Source organism: Mesoplodon densirostris, chromosome 8 (genome assembly GCF_025265405.1).
Source record: "Mesoplodon densirostris isolate mMesDen1 chromosome 8, mMesDen1 primary haplotype, whole genome shotgun sequence".
Classification (NCBI taxonomy): domain Eukaryota; kingdom Metazoa; phylum Chordata; class Mammalia; order Artiodactyla; family Ziphiidae; genus Mesoplodon; species Mesoplodon densirostris.
Window position 1 is genome coordinate 61,942,421 of NC_082668.1, and position 19,690 is coordinate 61,962,110.

General features: G+C 35.1%; 1 protein-coding gene across 1 annotated transcript in view; it reads right to left on the reverse strand.

The window, feature by feature from the left end:
- The window catches only part of LRP1B (LDL receptor related protein 1B), a 1,545,691-nt gene that overhangs the window by 589,136 nt on the left and 936,865 nt on the right, over positions 1-19,690 (reverse strand). Inside the window, exon 32 of the mRNA XM_060105953.1 lies at positions 14,153-14,302. Within this exon, the coding sequence (XP_059961936.1) occupies positions 14,153-14,302 (150 nt within the window). The remainder of the gene's footprint in view (positions 1-14,152; positions 14,303-19,690) is intronic.

Consider the following 19,690-nt stretch of genomic DNA (forward strand, 5'->3'; position numbering starts at 1 on the left):
CACTGGCCTTTTGCATACTGTCCATCTTTGATACATCCAAATCTACATATATAGAACGATTATACCCACAATTTAAAAACATAAAAGCATACGATTTTTAAAGGTGCACATGATTTATGGTCACTTTTTTCCCATACTACTGAAGATATTCCTTCAATGGTTATAGTTTAAATATGGAACCTTATTAATTAGAATTAAATTGATGCAGACATTTATTTCAACTTTGTGCTGATACTGATTATGAAAAGAGAAAAAACAGAAATTTGATATTGATGCTCAAGTACAAATTATATTATTATTTTTTAAAATTTACCTAAATCCAGGTATATATGATCCCCCCCCAAATCCTCTGTGGTCAGCTGCCATCTATCCAAGTCTAATTTGGGTTGAACAAAACTGCCAAATCCAGTAATTCCCCCTTATCTGAGGTTTCAATTTCCATGGTTTCAGTTATCCAAGGTCAACCAAGATCTGAAAATATTAAATGGAAAATTCAAGAAATAAACAATTCATAAGTTTTAAATTGCACACTGGTCTGAGCAGCATGCCAATATCTTGTGCAGTCCAGCTCCATCCAGGCTTGTGTCCCCAACCATCAACATAGTCTGTTCCTGACATCCAACCATCTACGTAGTCATCACTTAGTGATCCAGGATTACCCAAGGCTAATGATTCTCCTTGTGCTGGATAGTCAGAAGTAGTAGTAGCCTAATGCTATCTCACACTACCTGTGCCATTCACCCCACCTCACCTCATCACATAGTCATTTTATCATCTTACATCATCACCAGAAGAAAGGTGATTACAGAACAATGTTTTGAGAGAGAAGAGAGAGAGACCACATTCACATAACTTTACAACATATTTTTATAATTGTTCTATTTTATGATTAGTTATTATTGTTAATCTCCTTCTATGCCTAATTTATAAATTAAACTTTATCATAGGTATGTATGTATAGGAAAAAAAACAGTCTATAGAATTTGGTATCATCCTCAGTTTCAGACATCTACTGGGGGTCTTGGAATGTAGCCCCCAAGAGATAAGCAGGTCTACTGAAGTAAAATGACTCAGGTCTGATTGTTTAACTCAGTTGAAATGAATAATACTCACCAGATCATCATATGATTCCAAGTTATTTGTTACATTCCAACATGAGATAATGCCTACAGTATATAGGCAGATTTCTGGAATGACCTCTTTGACTCTCTTGATTAATTTTCTAGTTCTAATTAAAATGTTGTTGAATTATATTAACTCAAAATTCTATCATAAATCTAAAGCATACTACATCTTTTCCCAATGTAAACATTTACTATTTCTTCTTTTTAAATGAAAGGGGAGACATAGGGCAATATAAAATAATTATATCTCTACTCAAAAAATTATACATTTTCAAATTTATTCTTGTTTTAATGCCATAAACATGAATAATGTAATTTTTTTTCCTGAAAGTGACTCCGGAACAGTTAACCTTTAGTAGTTTACAAAAGGGAAACAATCATTATTTAATGTTTTTAAGTATGGTAAAGCTGAGATGATTTAATTATTCCATTTATGTTAATGAGACCATTCTCTGATCACTAATTATAATCTGGTTAATAAAATAGTACTTGATGTACTTTGCAATTGTAGTATTTATCCATTCTGTAAGGTAATTAGCATTAAGAAGTGTAACATATTGGAACACAGCAATTTAAGGTGACAAAAATTGCTGGAATAGAATCATATATAGTTCTTTGGAGATTTCTCACTTTACTTTAATGTAAAGTTTGATGGGCTATTAGTTTTCATTAATGGTGGCTTGAGTACTTAGAGAAGACTACTATATCCTATACTTAGTACTGGGAAAATTGCCTGGATCTATTTCATATATTACTGTTACTTTAATGAATAGTATTATAGCAATTAGAAGACTGACGGCTTAGAAAACTTAGGTGGTTGTATTTGAAGTTCTTTGAACGAAATGACATTGCACAGTGTACACTAAAAAGTAAATTACTCCTCTTTAAAAAGTATGATTTGAAAGCAGAATCACTTAAGATATACAGCATAATTATAGTGCATTTAAAATAAACTGGTTTGTATATATCAAATTACAGAGGGAAATGCAATATACGTGTAACAATTAAATCACTGAATCTTTTGCTAAAAAGCGGTTGTAAACACGATTTTTAAGTAAATAAGGTATCGTTTGAATCTTTTTAAATGATATGCTATTTGTCCAGTTTTTCATCACTTGTATTTTCTTAAGTAGGACTTGCTTACATAATTCAGGTATAAACATGACAATAATAATTATATAACTATCTAATATAATTGCACTGGTGATCATTCATATATCTAGGATAATTAACATTTTTTTCAATCCTCGTGATAGAAACTGGTATTTTTTCTGATATGCTTTAAAGACTCTTCATTAAAAGAACTATTCTCAAGCATTATAGACCATGTTTCATGAATGCTTTCTACTGAGTAATATTTTACAAATGTATACTCTGGTGTCTAGAGATCATTCTCTCAAAAAAGGTCAATCTATTTTTAAAGAATATGTTAATAATTTTCCTAAATCTAGAAAATTTTAACTGGCATAATACAATTTCATAGACATATAAATCATTCAAGCTTTTAATTTTAGAACATTTGAAATTAAAGCAACAAACTAGAAGTTCTACCAAGTTAAGTTTGTTCTAAATAACTATAATTAATTTTTTCATATGAATGATTTATGGTTTATTATTTCTACAAACATACACCATAACAGCTTGAATATTCATATTTACTAGAAATTTCTTTCTTATTAAAATGCATAGTCATTAATAGCAACTTTGTATAAAATAAATTGGAAATAAAGAAAAACACATGGGGCAGAACTAATTTCAACATCATTAAGAATTTCATACACACGAAAACTAAAAGCTTTCCTTTAGAGAAGTAAATTATTGTAGATGACTACTTTTAGCTCATATTACATGCATAAATTAACTGTATATACTATTTTAGTAGATTAGTTCAATGACAGCAGTAAAATTACATGTACACATCAGGTATTTTTTAAACATAGCAAAAGCTCCATGAAGGAGGAAAGTAAGTTGGATGCCTAGAGCATTAAAAAAACAAAAAGCAAACAAAACAAACAAACAAAAAACTCTTCTAAAAGCAAAAAGTATTTGAAAATATGGTCCATTAGTAAATTTGCATTTCTTGTTTTCTCTCTCTTCCTTAAATGTTCTTCCCCCCAGATACCTGAATAACTCACTCCTTCACTTCCTGCAGATTCTTGCTCACTTACCATTTCCCAGTGAAAACTGCCATGACCTCACTACTTAAAATTATAATTTTTCTGGTTACTCTCTCCCAACCCAAGTCAGCACTCCCTATTCTTATGCCCTGGTTGAATTTTCTCCATTAGTGTCTTTCACCACCTGACAAATTTTATTTCACTCGTTTATTTGCTTTTACAGCTGACCCTTGGAGAACTTGGGGGTTAGGGGCACAGGCCCTCATGGAAGTTGAAAATCTGGGTATAACTTATAGACAGTCCTCCGACTATGTGGTTCCTCCTTACCTGCAATTCTGCAGCCAAGGGTTCAACCAACTGGAGATTGTGTAGTACCATAGTATTATTGAAAAAAATCCCCGTATAAGTGGATCCACGTAGTTCAAATCCATGTTGTTCAAGGGTCAGCTGTACACTCTTTTCCTACACTGGGAATACCAGCCCCTTATAGTAATGAAATTGTTACCTGCTTTATGCCCTGCTGTTTACCTAGCACATAAATAGTGCCTGGCTCAAAATAGTTACTTGATAAATTGTTGAATGGGTGAATGAATCAAAACTGTGACAGGTGAGTATGCTCTCTCTATTATGATACAATATATAAGTATAAATAGAAACATAAGGGAAGCAAATCCTGACTCTTTTTCATTAAGTTACACTTAAAAGAAAGAAAACAAACATAAAAGAAGTGTATCACCACTCTCTTCTCTGCCACCCTATCTTTCCAAGACAATTTGATACCAGCAGCTTTTATAAACACCAGGTATTTGTTTTTATTTATATATTTTTAAGGCTTTCTATTTTAACCAAAATTTGTGATGATAGGCCAACACTCACAATATCAGGCTTCACACAGGTGACTGGTCTCTGAGGATAAGAAAGAATCTTTTTGGTATGAGTGGGTTTCTCAAGCTTGGCACTATTGACATTTTGGGCCAAACAATTCTTTGTTATGGGAGACCCTACTGTGCCTTGTAGGATGTTTACCAGTATTTCTGTTTTTTACCCACTAGAATGCTAGTAGCAACCCTTTCTTCCCAGCAGCTGTGATGTTTTCAGACACTGACAAATATTCCCTGGTAGACAAAATCACCCTGGGTTTGAGAATCACTGGCATAGTGAGAAGAAATCTAACTCTGGAGGTAGACAGAATTATGTTAGAGACCCAGCTTTGACCTTGAACCACCCACAATGTTTTCAGAGGCAACACTGCAGTTTCAATATCTCCTTTGCATGGTAACTGTGTCTATTAGTACTAACATGTAAATTTGGAGAGTAGACACTCTCTAAACAATAGTTGTTGAGATAAACAGTGCAGCATAATGGATAAAAGAACATTATTAAAAAATATATATTTTTTAAAGAAATGCATACATATGATAAAAATTGGACTATTCTGTATAGGCTTTTTGAACCTATTTTCAATTAAAAATATATTCTAGAGAATGGTTCAAATCAATATATAGATTTACCTAATTTTTAATAGCTGCATAATATTTCACTCTACATGAACATTTCATGATTCATTTGGCTAGTCCTTTATAATACACATGTAGGCTTTTCCCCCAGCCTTTTCTAATTACAATGAACACTTCAAAGTATATTCTTGTATACATCTCAGTGCACATACATCTTAGCGTTAACTATAGCTACAAGACACATTCCTGGAAGAAACTCAAGCTTTAAAGACTAAGAATCATGGATTTGAAAGCTTGCTACACTATTTATTAAGCAGGTAACTCTGAGCGATTAATTTAGGCTGGCTGAACCTTGGCTGGGAGCTCTGGAGTAAGCACTGTTAATAGTACCTCTCTCAGGGGACTGTAAGAATTACATGAGTTAAGATTTGTAGAATGCTTTATTTATTTAGACTATCAGTTATTATCATTAAAGAGAATAATGCTGTTAGGCCCAACTGTGATAGACTATATTTAAGAGACTAAAACATTCCAAACATCAAAGTTTTTGTTTTGTTTTGGAACTCTTTCACTTGTGCGTGTTTTAGGGTATTTTTTTCCTTCTTTTTCTTAATTTTCTTCCATGAAGCTGTTTAGTTCCTTTGAGAATAAACATTATTCAATACGGCTCTTCTTTTCTTGCATTTCTATATACACTTGTATGTAGAATACATGTTGGAAATGATTGTTGTATACACTTAATCATGTTATTCACTTTCTTCCTTATACAATTCAAATCCTTATATATCAAAGTATTTTCCTTTAATATTTATTTCTATATATATTTAAACTGTACAGTATATTTATGGTTGTGGTCATTCTACATAAGCATTTGCCTGCTTTGACTGAAAATATATTTTGATTGCTGTGGTAGAGGTTTGGTGTGTAGATGGTCATTGTTTTATTTATTCATACATTCTACTGTTACATAATAAAATGTACTCAGTGCAAAGCATCTTGCTGTGTATCATGAATGATGCATATATGAATAAAATGCAGTCCCAAGTTACGGAAAAGTGAGACATTTTCACTCATTAGAAAAGACAAAGAATATTCCACTACATTAGAAAAATACAAAGGGGTACAGAGAAGGGAAACATTTCAAATCACTGAGGTATAGTTGAAGTAGGTCTTGAAAGGTGATATTTCACCCATTAGGGTGGCTGATAAATATGGAAGGCAGTCAAAGAACAAGGAATAGCAAGAAAAATGGAAATAAGTAGGACATGATCAGATACAGGGGAACAGTTTGCCTGGATGTATTGCAGCTGAGGGGTAGAGGAGGATCAAATGAAAAGTATAGTTATGATAGGGAAGGCTCTTCCTGGTAATGGAAACCACACTTAACTTGAATCAGGATCTCTGAGCTTGAGTCTCAGAGGACAGGGTTTTCACAAATCTTACTGACCCTATTTCTTTATCTATAAGGTGGGACAAATAATGCTTTGGGTTTTAACAAAACTTATTGACCTTAAGTTTCATTTATCTATAAGGTAAAACTAATAATATTGTGACAAACAACTTCTGGTGTATGAAAAGGAGAGAAAAAAAATGAGCATTTCAGAGTAAGTTGTGAGTGCTTATTCCAGCCTCTGAAATATTATGGCTAAGGAGGGGGTAGGCAGTTGCCACAGGAGGTCTGAACCTTGCAGGTCTTAATAGTTTGGAGATCGGAGATACGAAAAGTGGGAAGAAGTTGTTTTAGTAGCCCAAATAAAATGTTAGTATCTAACTAGACTGTGAAAGGAAAACAAATAAACAACAAAACAAATAAAGGGGCAAAGCTATTAGATATAAAAAGAAAACTGGCAATCCAAGGAACAGCCAAAACGAGGGAAGATTAAGAGAAAGAAAAGGAAGGAAGGGAGGGAAGAGTCTCATAAGAAGTAAGAACTCCTTTGAAACTAAGTTTCAGCTTCTTTGCACATTCAGAGGGAGAAAAATATTCATTAAACTATGATTATAAACAAAACAAAACAAAAAACCCTGCACTTGACAACATGTAAAGTGGACTTGCCTTGTACAAAACAGAGGAAATGACTTCTTAAGGTGGGCTATTGAAGTCAAGAACTTTCAAGTTATCAGACTCGTCACCTTTTAATAAGAATATAACACATAGAATCCTTTCAGGCTAGATTTCAGTGTGAATCTGCAAGTGCTCAGTCTAAGGATCTTAGCAAGACTAAATGCACCAGACTTACAGCCTGTCACTTGCTATCATTTATAATGTTTCATAGATGTCATGACAACTTGCCGTAATAATTTATTGTAGGAAGTAAAGTAGAAAAAAAAGGTTTTTGATGATTTCTGCATGCCAGTTTTACTGGGTTGTATATTGTATACACACTTTTCATATTTCTATTATTATTTATAAAGTATATTATTTTAGGAAATATACAAGTATGTAAATTGAGTGCTAGATACGTTTTAATAAATTCTAAATGTCATTACACCAAGTAATTTGCTGAAAGAATACAGATACAAATGATAAAAGCATATCATTCAGAAATTAATGGAGCGAGCTTAAGTGTTAGTGTAGGTAAAGACTAATTTTTTTGCCATTAAGCTTAGAGTTTTTTTCGGTCAGCAAAGAGATTAGATGATTGTGCTTTGCTGTAGAAACTCCAGTGGGAACACTCAAAACATTTAATCTCCCAACAATATTAACACTGTATTCATTCTCAAGCAAATAAATATGACCTTCTCTGATATTCAGACAGTTCTGGAAGCATTTTAATCTGACAGCCTTGGTTTCCCATGGCAAACTATCCATGTGCTCAGAATGTTCACAGTACCTATTATGATGACTTCAATTTTGTGAAGTGAACCTATGAAAAGTATGAACAAATGTCCTTAAGGGGTACATTTGGTAAAGCCTTTCAAGGGCTCCCTAAAGGGAAGTGATTATTTTGTTAACACTGATTTAAAATAAAAGTGTTCATAACCAAATCAAGAGAAGACGACTTCTTACTCGTTACAGGGCTGAGTTTGTTCCTAACAAGAGACTGAAAATGCACAAAGAATATGCCTTTTTCTCCTTCTTGATCGATCCTAACTGTAGCCAAAGTTCAATATCCTTCTAATATTTACATATTAAGCCTATTCTGGCAAATTGCTACTTGAAACAGCTCAATAGTATAATACATTTAAACTGTGATTGATAACACAGAAAAAGTCAAATGAGAGGGCTTAGGTATTCATAGAAAATGTGTAGGGGTTTTTTTTGTTTGTTTTTGTTTTTGCCTTTACCTGTGATTCAAAGCTCCTTTTATTTTAAAGAGAAGTTTGCCAATTTTTGCAAGTGATTCTAAGATCAGATGAGTGTTGAAGTTAGTTACTTAGATATTTATAAAAAGTACAAACCCATTCTAAAACAATTAATTTAAGCAATCCTATGTTTTAAACATCCACCAAATTCTCAACTAAAAGTCAAAACAATAACTTTGCCCAACTTCTAAAACAGATTATTATGAACTCTGATTAACATAACTTCACACATAAATTTTATTTTTAGCCTGTCTTTATTGTTTCTCCTATATTACTTCAACTTAGATAATAGTTTATTTTAGACAATTTCCTGCACTCTGGATCAACCCATTAGTGACAAAATCATACAAATTTTTAAAACTTTGTAGCTCATATGGTCAAAGCTCATGTTTTTGCAGAGTAGAAAACTAAGGCATAGAGTTCAGTAGTTGTCCCATAGCCACAGCTGCTTAGTGAATAGTAGGAACAGGAATCAGAAGTACACTTCTTCAACTGACAAAATAACTTTAAAGGTCTCTAAGGTTACATTTAATTATAAAAGTCTATGATTTAATCACATAAAGAAGGCTACTAATATATATATCCCTTGACATTCAAGAAGAACCTACCATGTTAACTTCAGAATTCCCATTTACAAATACTATGGTAAGAACAATTTCCAAAGATCATATTTACCACAAAATGAAACAAAAAGAGTAGATGTATACTTGAATCTCAATGGGAATACTGTATATACAATGGAGTAATATATGAGCTAATGAAAAAAGAAGCTCATGAGGTGTGAGCATGGGGTGGAGGTTTAAATTCAAACCCATACCCCTTGTAGTGCCCAGGACTCAAACTCTTGCCCTAGTAAAACTTGACAAATTACTACATGACACGTTTTAATGGACTGTATGAAGGTCACCTATGATTGAATAAGATGCTGACCACTAAATCCACAATTGCCATACAGACATGCAGATTTCTTCAAGTTTGCTTGAATAATTTATATTCTATAATTGAATAATCTATATCCTCATTTTTATTTTAAATCTGTGGTCCGTTTGCCCCAGGTCTTCCCTTCCTCACCCTAAAAGTACAAAATACAGCTAAGTTACCATCCTGCTATTTCCCAAATTTCCATCCAAAAATTATTCAGCCTATTTCTGCCAGTACATTTGCTTTATTTGTGTATTTTCTTTCAGTTCCATGAATTGATTTTTCTAACTTTCTCTTCAATGTGGATACAATATATGCAGTCTGTTCTCAAACTGCACATGCTGACAGTGAAAAGGAACAGTATGTTAAATATAATCCATAAATAACCCACAAACACTAATTTTAGTCAATAGTTTTAACCTCCTTCTCCTCTTAAAGGCAGTGAAGAGCAATTTTATTAATTTGCGATTACCTCACTGTCTCCTGCAGACATTAATGATGAGGAAAATGCCAAATGTTATGAGGAAAAGGTGAATAGAAACAAACAAAAGAGTTCTGTATCTGAAAACTAGGTAATCAATAGTTAAATATAACATAGTTGACTATACACTACTTTATAACACAAACCTCTTGGATATCATGTAAGAAAATGTTTTAGAGTAACCTTATTATATCATGAAACTGAAATATATTTATAAAAGAAAATTATTTAAAAAGAACTGCTAAATACTGAGAAAAATTATCTAAGAAAAATAAGTAGTAGATAGAATTTTAGAGCTACCAGCTATTGTATTTTAAAGCAGAAACTATTTTATTTGTTAGCTCTGACGTGTGGGAAAAGAAAATTGACAAGGTCATTCTTTAAAATGGGGAAGAATTTGATGTTCAAAGCTTATAGGCTAGTCAGCTTATATCAGCTAACTGGAATGGTATTTTATTTAGTTTGCGTTGCTCTAACAGAAATACCATAGACTAAGTGACTTAAACAACAGGAATTTACTTCTCACAGTTCTGGAGACTGGAGTCCAAGATCAGGATGTCTGCACTTACTTGCTGTAATCGCACACCGCAGAGAGGCAAGCTCTCTGGTCTCTTCTTAGAAGGACACTAATCCCGTTATGGAAGCTTGAATGTCATGACCTAATTACCTCCCAAAGGCCCCGCCTCCTAATACCATCACATTAGGGCTCCAACATATGAATCTGGGGGAACACGAACATTCAGTCCAGAGTAAATGGTGTTAAGAGTCCTCATCAAACAGCCATTGTACACGATGTGTAAATCACTTCTGACCAAGTGACTCACTGGAGAAAAGGTGAATCACAGACAATACTGTATTTGAACCATGACCAACTTAAAAGATGTCTAACCTGGTAAATTATCAGAATCACCTGTGAAGGTTTATTTTGATATAATTAAATTACTTTAAAAATATTTTAAAAACAAAACATTTAATAACACAACTGAAAACCAAATAAACAACTAAAACAGTTTTTGTTGGTTCACATTCCTTCACTCTTCTGGGCCACTCAACCTAAAACCTAAAATTTTATATACTTTTTTGCCTTTTTATATCTTTTTATATACTTTTTTATCTCTTTTCCCTGCTTTGTCCTTTTTTTTCTCTTTTTTTGGTCCTTAACAGTTACCTATAATTCTATGCATTTCCCATCCTCCTTAGTGTCTGTCTTCCTTGCTTTTCTGCAAATTTGATGAAGTTAGGATTCTCACTACCATATATAGCAGTGCCTGGCATATGGTAGGCACTAGTGAATATATGTTGAAAGAATGAATGGAATTGAGTATCCATTGTTGTTAGGGTGCAAGCTTTACATTTAGAAGTTACATTTCCTTGTCAACAGTTGAACTCAAATAAGAAGTTGACCTCACATTTGTATGCTCTTCATTTGTATATACCTCAGGCAGAATACAAGGTCTGGTCAAACAAGACCACAAAAGCTTGGTGAGAAATCATATGTCCTGCTCACCTCTGTAGGTTATGCCAGCTCTCCCAGATTATTATTTTTCTCTACCAAGTCCCCTCCAATGGTACAACTGGGCATTAGCTGCCTTAGCTCCATCCTTTTCACTCTACAATTCAACATCACCAGCATAAAAGATGACTGAACCAGAGGTGGTAACTAGGTGATGCCACCGGGATGAATCAAGCACACAGATGATTGTTGTGGTGGTGTTTTTGTTATTTGTTAGTGTTCTTGGTTTGTAGAGTGTTAGCCTTCACAGTTAGCCTATATGTGCAGTATGTTGGCCTGCATGGTATTTTTGTAATGTGATAATTTGGTAATATTTTTAAATTTCGAGATTTAAACAACAACAACAACAACAACAACAAACCTAGATTTCTTGCTTCTCATGAAAAATGAAATGTCTGACACAACCTGTTAATGTTCCTTATGGTAAAAAATAAGTGGAGGTGAGAGGTGTTCTACCTCAAGTGGACCATTAGCTCTCTCCGGTTTTATCATACTTTCTGCCACCCTCAAGTAAGTCTAGATACTGAAGTCTAGACTCAGTTGCTACTTACTATCATGTTGAGCCATTGGATTTTATCACACCTGACACACTTTACTATTTATAATTTGTCTCACTCTATTACATAAGTATTTGAATTTGTGAATCTATTCATAAATGAATGAGTTCTATAGATGGAATTACATGAATTAGTTATCTATTGCTGTATAACAAATTAACCCCAAAATTCAGTATCTTAAAACAATAAACATTTATTATCTCACATAGTTTCTATGGCTCAGGAATCTGGGAGCCACTCTGTGGGTGGTGCTTGTTTGGAGTCTCTCTTGAAGTTGCTGTAATGCATTGGCTTTGGCTGAGTCAACTGAAATCTTGACTGTGCTGGAGGCTCTGACTTCAAGATGGTTCACTCATATGGCTATTGACTAGAGGTCTCAGTTCCTTGCTGTGTGGACTTCTCCACTGGGCTGCTTGTGGGACCTCATAACTTGTCACCTGGCTTTTCCCAGAGTGAGTGACCCAAGAAAGAGAGGGCAAGGAGGAAGGCTCATGCCTTTTATGACCTTATTTCCAAAGTCAGACGCCATCACATTTGCCGTATTTTATTCATTAGAAGTGAGTCACTAAGTCCAGCCTGCACTCCAAGGGAAGGAAGTTAAACTCTACTGCTTGAAAGAAGTTATCATAAGGTTTGTGAAACTTAGATGTAGCAATCTTGGTCTTTGGGTCTTGGACTTGATTGAATCATCAAATAATTGCTTTATTTTAATCTAGGTATTACCAAATACCTACTGCTTTACCTAATTTTAATATTTCAAAGCTCCTTTCAGTTTATTCTGTATATACTATTCCAAGTAAAACTGGGAGCCCCCAGAGAGTTACAAGTTATAATATTTTAGGTTTAAAAAATTGTGAAATGTGTCCAAAAAGATTATTAACTCAATTTTAGGAAAACCACTCCTAAATTTTAGTGAAACACAAACTTTCAGTTACTTATCATCCATCACCTAGGTAGTCTGAGGAGCTGGCATATAACTGGTCATTTCATATTACAATTATTTCTTTGTTCCTGGATGTGCAATTTCAGTATCACTGTAGGCAAATTTCTTCTTAAACATTTATAGCTGTAATCATCAGTAATCCCCTGGATAGTGGTAAGGTTCTCCTTTTTTTACCTTTTTTTATTGTCTTTTTTATATGACTATACTATTTAGCCTCAGCAGGAAGCAGGTCATCATCACACTTTATACCATCCCCAAAGAGAAAGAGTAGAGAGGTTCTGAAAGAAGGGGGAATCTGAACACAAGGGCAAATTCAGAGACCAGCTAGGGAACTTCAGAAAGTAGAAGTTGCTCTCCTGCTTCTCTATGGTGATGTCCTTTACATTTTAAGCCTTCAAACTGCAGATATATTTTGATATGTCCAGTTAATGTATTGACAGTAGAGGTATTAATAGGTTTCTTTATTTTTTAGTTTTCAGTGTTAATCAAATTATGGTGGCAGGGAGAAGTACAGATACATAACCATTTACTTGTTAAAAGAATTTTAATTTACTCAAGATCCGTTCCCATATGGCACTGATGTCAAATAAGATTCACAGCTCTCATCCAATATATGCTTAATGATTTCATCCAAGCTTTCTCTCTTCTATTTTATTAGGAAACAAAACTAACTGACTTTATTTTTTTGCTAAAATGGACTACTCCATTTTTTGAGATTTTGTTCATAACATTGAGTTCTGTAAGTTTAGTACTCATTTCCTACTCATAGCAGGGTCGGTAGCAATCATGTTAGCAGAAATAAATTTTTATAAAGCCTACATTTTTCTATGAGGCAATGATTTTTACAGTATATAAAGTTTGTGATATATATATGTGTATATATTCACTAAAAGTCAATGACATCTCTTGAAATGTTATGACATATTTTTATCATGCTTCCTCTAACTTATTGGGTTCCTTGGCTATATTATTTGCTAGTTTGGGTTGATTTCACAAAGTATGCTGGAATTCAATTTTTGAAAACGTACTGTGGGTATTGACTGGGGATTGTTGCAGTTTACCAAACCACTTTCAGAATTTAAACTCTGCTGTTTTTACTCAGGTGATTTAAAAAATGTAAAAATACACATACAACAAAATTTTCTTGTTAATTTGGTAAAGCTGGGTAATACAAAATAACCTTATTTTCTTATTGCCTTATGAGACAATTGTAAATAAATCCTAGTCTAAAATAACCACTAGTCAGGTATAATCTTTGTGTGTGTGTGTGTTTGTGTGTACATATAAAGAATTTTTGTGGAAGAATAATTTAAATCATTGGTCAATGACACTGTGACCTTGTTTCTTCAATTGTCTATGTAGATCAATCTATCCTTTATAAGCAGAGATAAGATTTTACCTTATTGTGACAAATACACAAGGTCCCTGCACTTTAGAACACTATAGTAGAACACAGAAAATGATCGTAAAATAATACCAATAATAATAATACCCCAAGAATCAATAACAGTGAAGTTATTGTTGCTAATAGCACTAAGTCACTGATCTGGATAATCTTTCAAGTTTGTTTGCTAAGGTTAAAAAAAGAAAAAGAAAAGAAAAACTCTCTTAGAGATGTGCAATTTGAACGTGCTTCTGGTGTTAATGGAGCAGTCTTTTCTAAGCTTTAACAGGTCATAATTAATCAACCCCAATCAATACAAGTATCCTAGCTATAGTATCACTGTACTTACCCATGATGGTTAGGGCTGTAGCTTTTGTTAATTCTTCTTTCATTGACTCTATTACTTCTAAATTACCACCATCCAGGTTGCATCTGTTTATGGTTCCATTTCCCGAACTGATCCAATAAAGTTTGTTTTCCACATAGTCTATTGATAGTCCTGTAATTAAATTATACAATTTAAACATAACGGTAGCCACTTAAATTTTAATATTCACCTAACACTGGGTTTGGGGGAAAAATCAGTTTCAGACTCAGATTTTTGTCTGTAAAAATAAGATCTGGCTAACAGGGAGATATACACACACAGTTTTAACTATCGGTCAAATAATATACTTTTAGAGACACAGTGGTTATCTCTGTTATCATAACAATTTTATGACATTAAGAGGAATGACTGTTCCATTTTACAGATAAGGAAAATAATACCTAGAATAGTTAAGAAATCTATTTGAGGCCACAGCTAGTAAGTGGACATTCCGGAAATTTTAAGGAAGTTTCTGTTTCTAAACTGAGTGTCTGACCTCTTCATTATGCTGCTTTGCCTCAGAAAGTTTTAATGTGTAATATTCATTTGGGTTACTTATTAATGATATTTATAATTTCTCCTTTACTTTTAGTAAAAGTTACTTTAGAAAGTTATAGATTTAAATTGGTGTTTTCAGTAGTTTTCAAGTAAATCCAAAGGTAGGAGAATTTCAACAATTAGTAATTTCACTGAAGCATGGCAGTGAATTGGGCTCATATAGGAGTTGCCATTGAGAAACAAACCATACAGCAAGTAAGTGAACCAAGCCAATGGCTTAAGACCATTGTCCCTACATGGCACAGTGTGTCACTGTAAGTTAACTTTTTGTAGTTTATGAACAATTACATACATTATAGCGATGTTCATGGTTTTCAAAGGTTATCAGGGCATGTAAATTTTGATTGCCAAGGGTATACATCTAATTAATTACAGGCATTCTCAGTAAGCTTATGATCTACATTATAACAGTAACACTGTGGCTCCATGTTGGTCTTCTGTGACCCACAACTACTTATGAAAAAGCACATGTGGGCACATCCTCAGGCATACAATAAATAAACTGTTTCTGGGATCTCCCTCACAGAATGTAGTGAACAAACTACAAAAAAGTCCCTTCCCTATTTAAAAAAAAAAAAAAAAAACTAAAATGAAGAAAAGGAAAGAAAGAAGAAAGGAAGACAAGAAGGAAGAAAGAAGGAAGACAATTGGAGAGAATAATACGAGTTCAAGTACATTGAGAAAGCGATACCATATCCAAAATATTCTCAACTACAGTTAGTCCCAATCCAGAGAGTGGACCAGTTTTCAGCAAGTAGCAATAATAAACCAAGCCTATACAATATACTAGCTATGTACTAACTTACTGGTATGTTTTCTTAACAAAATTCTGGGAGGTTCACCAGAAAAATCACAATGCATAAAATTAGACACTGTAGGGATAAAATTTTCAGATTTTTCCTTGATAACCACTGTGGGTAATTGGCTTTAATTGCTATGAAAAAATAATCAAATAAAAACTATCACAGCCATATTCTATGATATAATATTTTCATGGTGAAATCATTCATCATTCAATTTTTTCCCCTTTTTTTTGCGGCACGTGGGCCTCTCACTGCTGTGGCCTCTCCCATTGCGGAGCACAGGCCCCGGATGCGCAGGCTCAGCGGCCACGGCCCACGGGCCCAGCCGCTCCACGGCATGTGGGATCCTCCCGGACCGGGGCACGAACCCATGTCCCCTGCATCGGCAGGCAAACTCTCAACCACTGCGCCACCAGGGAAGCCCCATTATTCAATTTTTTAATGAGAGAAAGTTTGGTTATTCTACAGGTACTTCCTAAGCCACCTCCATCTATCTTTTCTGGTATTAATAAATCCTGGTTTAGACAGCTTAATTTTCAGAAGTGGTCTATTTTACCTTCTACTTTGTTGACCATTTAAATCACATAATTCCATCTTTAAACAGCAATGAAGCATATCTTTACTATAGATTTATGGTACAAAATATAACCCCAAACTTTCTACTGCCAAATTTTCAGCAAGTATCAAATTAATGAATACATTTATGAAAAATTCCCTTTAAGAAAAGTTACCTATCTCCCTGTGTATTCCAAACTTTACCTCTCAATCAAGCCGAACCATCAGAGAGTTATCTGCATTTTTTTTTTTTTTTTTTTGCTGTACGCGGGCCTCTCACTGCTGTGGCCTCTCCCGTTGCGGAGCACAGGCTCCGGACACACAGGCTCTGCGGCCATGGCTCGCGGGCCCAGCCGCTCCGCGGCATGTGGGATCTTCCGAGATCGGGGCACGAACCCGTGTCCCCTGCATCGGCAGGCGGACTCTCAACCACTGCGCCACCAGGGAAGCCCCTATCTGCATTTTTAGAGTGCTGTTTTTCTCCCTCTCTGAATCTCTTGCTGAATTGAACTTTGGCATTGTGCCCTTGGTTTAAATGAAAGATGGTATAAGAAGTAGCCATAGGAAACCCACTGTTATACTTGCCAGGATATAGTGTCTGAAATAATATATCACAGTGTGACCTCTTTATATAAGGACCCATGGGAGAAATCTCTTTCAGGACTCAATGCCAGAAAAAGCTTTATGTGGAAAATTGTAACTGATCATATTTCTCTCTTTGCTTTGGCTGCAAAGAAACTGAAGAGTCAGATTTGTGACCCATCTCTGGCAATTGTAAAGGAATTGCATTTATACCACAAACTTCACTTCTGGCTTCAACAGGCTAATCGATTATTTTCCTTCACCTTGATTTTTAAAATCAATATTCTTATCTGTTCCATCTTAGGGAATGTGTTTGTTTAAGTTTCTTCAACTCCTTTTTGTAAGGAGAGGGTATATACTGAATATGCTCAACTCCAGATTAACCCACCATATCAGAATTTTCTCATCTACCTAAAACTCTGCAGTTTCTAGACCCGAACTTAGGTTTTGTAAAACAGTTATACAGAGCAGAGAAGTTGCAGAGTTGGATCAGAGTTCCCCAGTTTTTACTACTGAACATCTTTGTTCCTGGACTGTGCATGCTGAGAGGAAAGAAGCTGTTGTCATTGTGAGCTTTTCACCTTCAGCATTGAGCATGATGCCTAGAGCAGAGAAGAAAATTTATAAATACTGAATGAAGGCATGGGTTATTTAATTAACTCCACTATGAAAATTATAAGTTGTCTTCAATGAGTTCTGCCTAGTAAAGTTGAATCATCCCATGACAGAATTTTTCTACTATACTACTTATGTCCATGTATTATGAAAATAGGGAGGAAAGGCAATGATTCAATAGAGCTACTTGACATGGCTTATATTTTTTTACATCAATGTTAATACAAAATAGTTTAGAATTATTACTTTTAAGGTTTACAGGAAAAAAAAATTAAAGTTCCTATTTTAATCTATATATGTATGTGATATGTCACCTAGCCACCTACATATACCTTCTCTCCTGTCAGATATATTAGCTTAACCCCAGAATGCCCTTGAACATGTTTATTTCCAGGTGTATACAAGAGAACTGAAATATTTTAAAAATCCTATTATGAATTCAAGAAACTGATGATATACATTTTAAATTCATAGATGAGCATGTTTAGAAGTATATATTTACAAACTTCATTAATATAAATGTTCTTACATAAGATTTTTAAACTGTGTTATTATGCTTAGGTCTTAATAACATTGAAGAATTAATTGGCATCCATCTATTGGAATAATTTCTGAATCAGATCTCTGTTGTTCTATTTCAAAAGATAAATCATTAAGCAGTAAACTAATAGTGGTTTTGATGCAATTGAAGCTACTCAGTGATTTTAGCATACTAAGTCAAGAGCCATGAGAAAACAGATCAAATATAAGCATGTCTATAAAACTTCCTGGAACCTGTGCAGAGAAATATAATTATGTCTGTACTAGAAGATCCTCAGAACGGGTAACTAAGATTAAAAAATCTTCGAAAGGACTGTAAGGTCTGTCTGAAGAATATGCCATTAGTAATATAGAGTCATTTCTGCCAGACATATTTATTTTTAAAATCATCTGGAAGATTCCGGAGGAAGATGGTGGAAGAGTAAGACGCGGAGATCACCTTCCTCCCCACAAATACATCAGAAATTCATCTACATGTGGAACAACTCCTACAGAAAACCTACTGAACGCTGACAGAAGACCTCAGACCCCCCAAAAGGCAAGAAACTCCCCACTACCTGGGTAGGGCAAAAGAAAAAAGAATAAACAGAGACAAAAGGATAGGGACAGGACCTGCACCAGTGGGAGGGAGCCGTGAAGGAGGAAAGGTTTCCACACACTAGAAGCCCCTTCGCAGGCGGAGACTGCGGGTGGCGGAGGGGGAAAGCTTCGGAGTAGCAGAGGAGAGCACAGCAACAGGGGTGCAGAGGGCAAAGCGGAGAGATTCCCGCAAAGATGATCGGTGCCTTCAGGCACACACCAGCCCGAGAGGCTTGTCTGCTCAGCCACCGGGGCGGGCGGGGCTGGGAGCTGAGACTCGGGCTTCTGTCGGAGCGCAGGGAGAGGACTGGGGTTGGCGTGAACACAGCCTGAAGGGTCTAGTGCGCCACGGCTGGCCCGGAGGGAGTCCTGGGAAAAAGTCTGGAGCTGCTGAAGAGGCAAGAGAGTTTTTCTTCCCTTTTGTTTCCTGGTGCACGAGGAGAGGGCATTAAGAGCGATGCTTAAAGAAGCCCCCAGAGGGGTTTCCCTGGTGGTGCAGTGGTTGAGAGTCCGCCTGCCGATGCAGGGGACACAGGTAAGTGCCCCGGGCCAGGAAGATCCCACATGCCGCGGAGCAGCTGGGCCCGTGAGCCATGGCCGCTGAGCCTGCGCGTCCAGAGCCTGTGCTCTGCAACGGGAGAGGCCACAACAGTGAGAGGCCCGCATATCACTATAGGCAGTCTACCTGAAAAAGAATTCAGAATAATGATTGTAAAGATGATCCAAGATTCTATTTCCAAGATCCAAAATCTTGGAAATAGAATAGACAAAATGCAAGAAACAGTTAATAAGGACCTAGAAGAACTAAAGATGAATCAAGCATCGATTAAAAACACAATAAATGAAATGAAAAGTACTCTAGATGGGATCAATAGCAGAATAACTAAGGCAGAAGAACAGATAAGTGAGGTGGAAGATAAAATAGTGGAAATAACTGATGCAGAGCAAAATAAAGAAAAAAGAATGAAAAGAACAGAGGACAGTCTCAGAGACCTCTGGGACAACATGAAATGCACCAACATTCGAATTATAGGGGTTCCAGAAGAAGAAGAGAAAAAGAAAGGGACTGAGAAAATATTTGAAGAGATTATAGTTGAAAACTTCCCTAATATAGGAAAGGAAATAGTTAATCAAGCCCAGGAGGCACAGAGGGTCCCATACAGAATAAATCCAAGGAGAAATACGCCAAGACACATATTAATCAAACTGTCAAAAATTAAACACAAAGAAATCATATTAAAAGCAGCAAGAGAAAAACAACAAATAACACACAAGGGAATCCCCATCA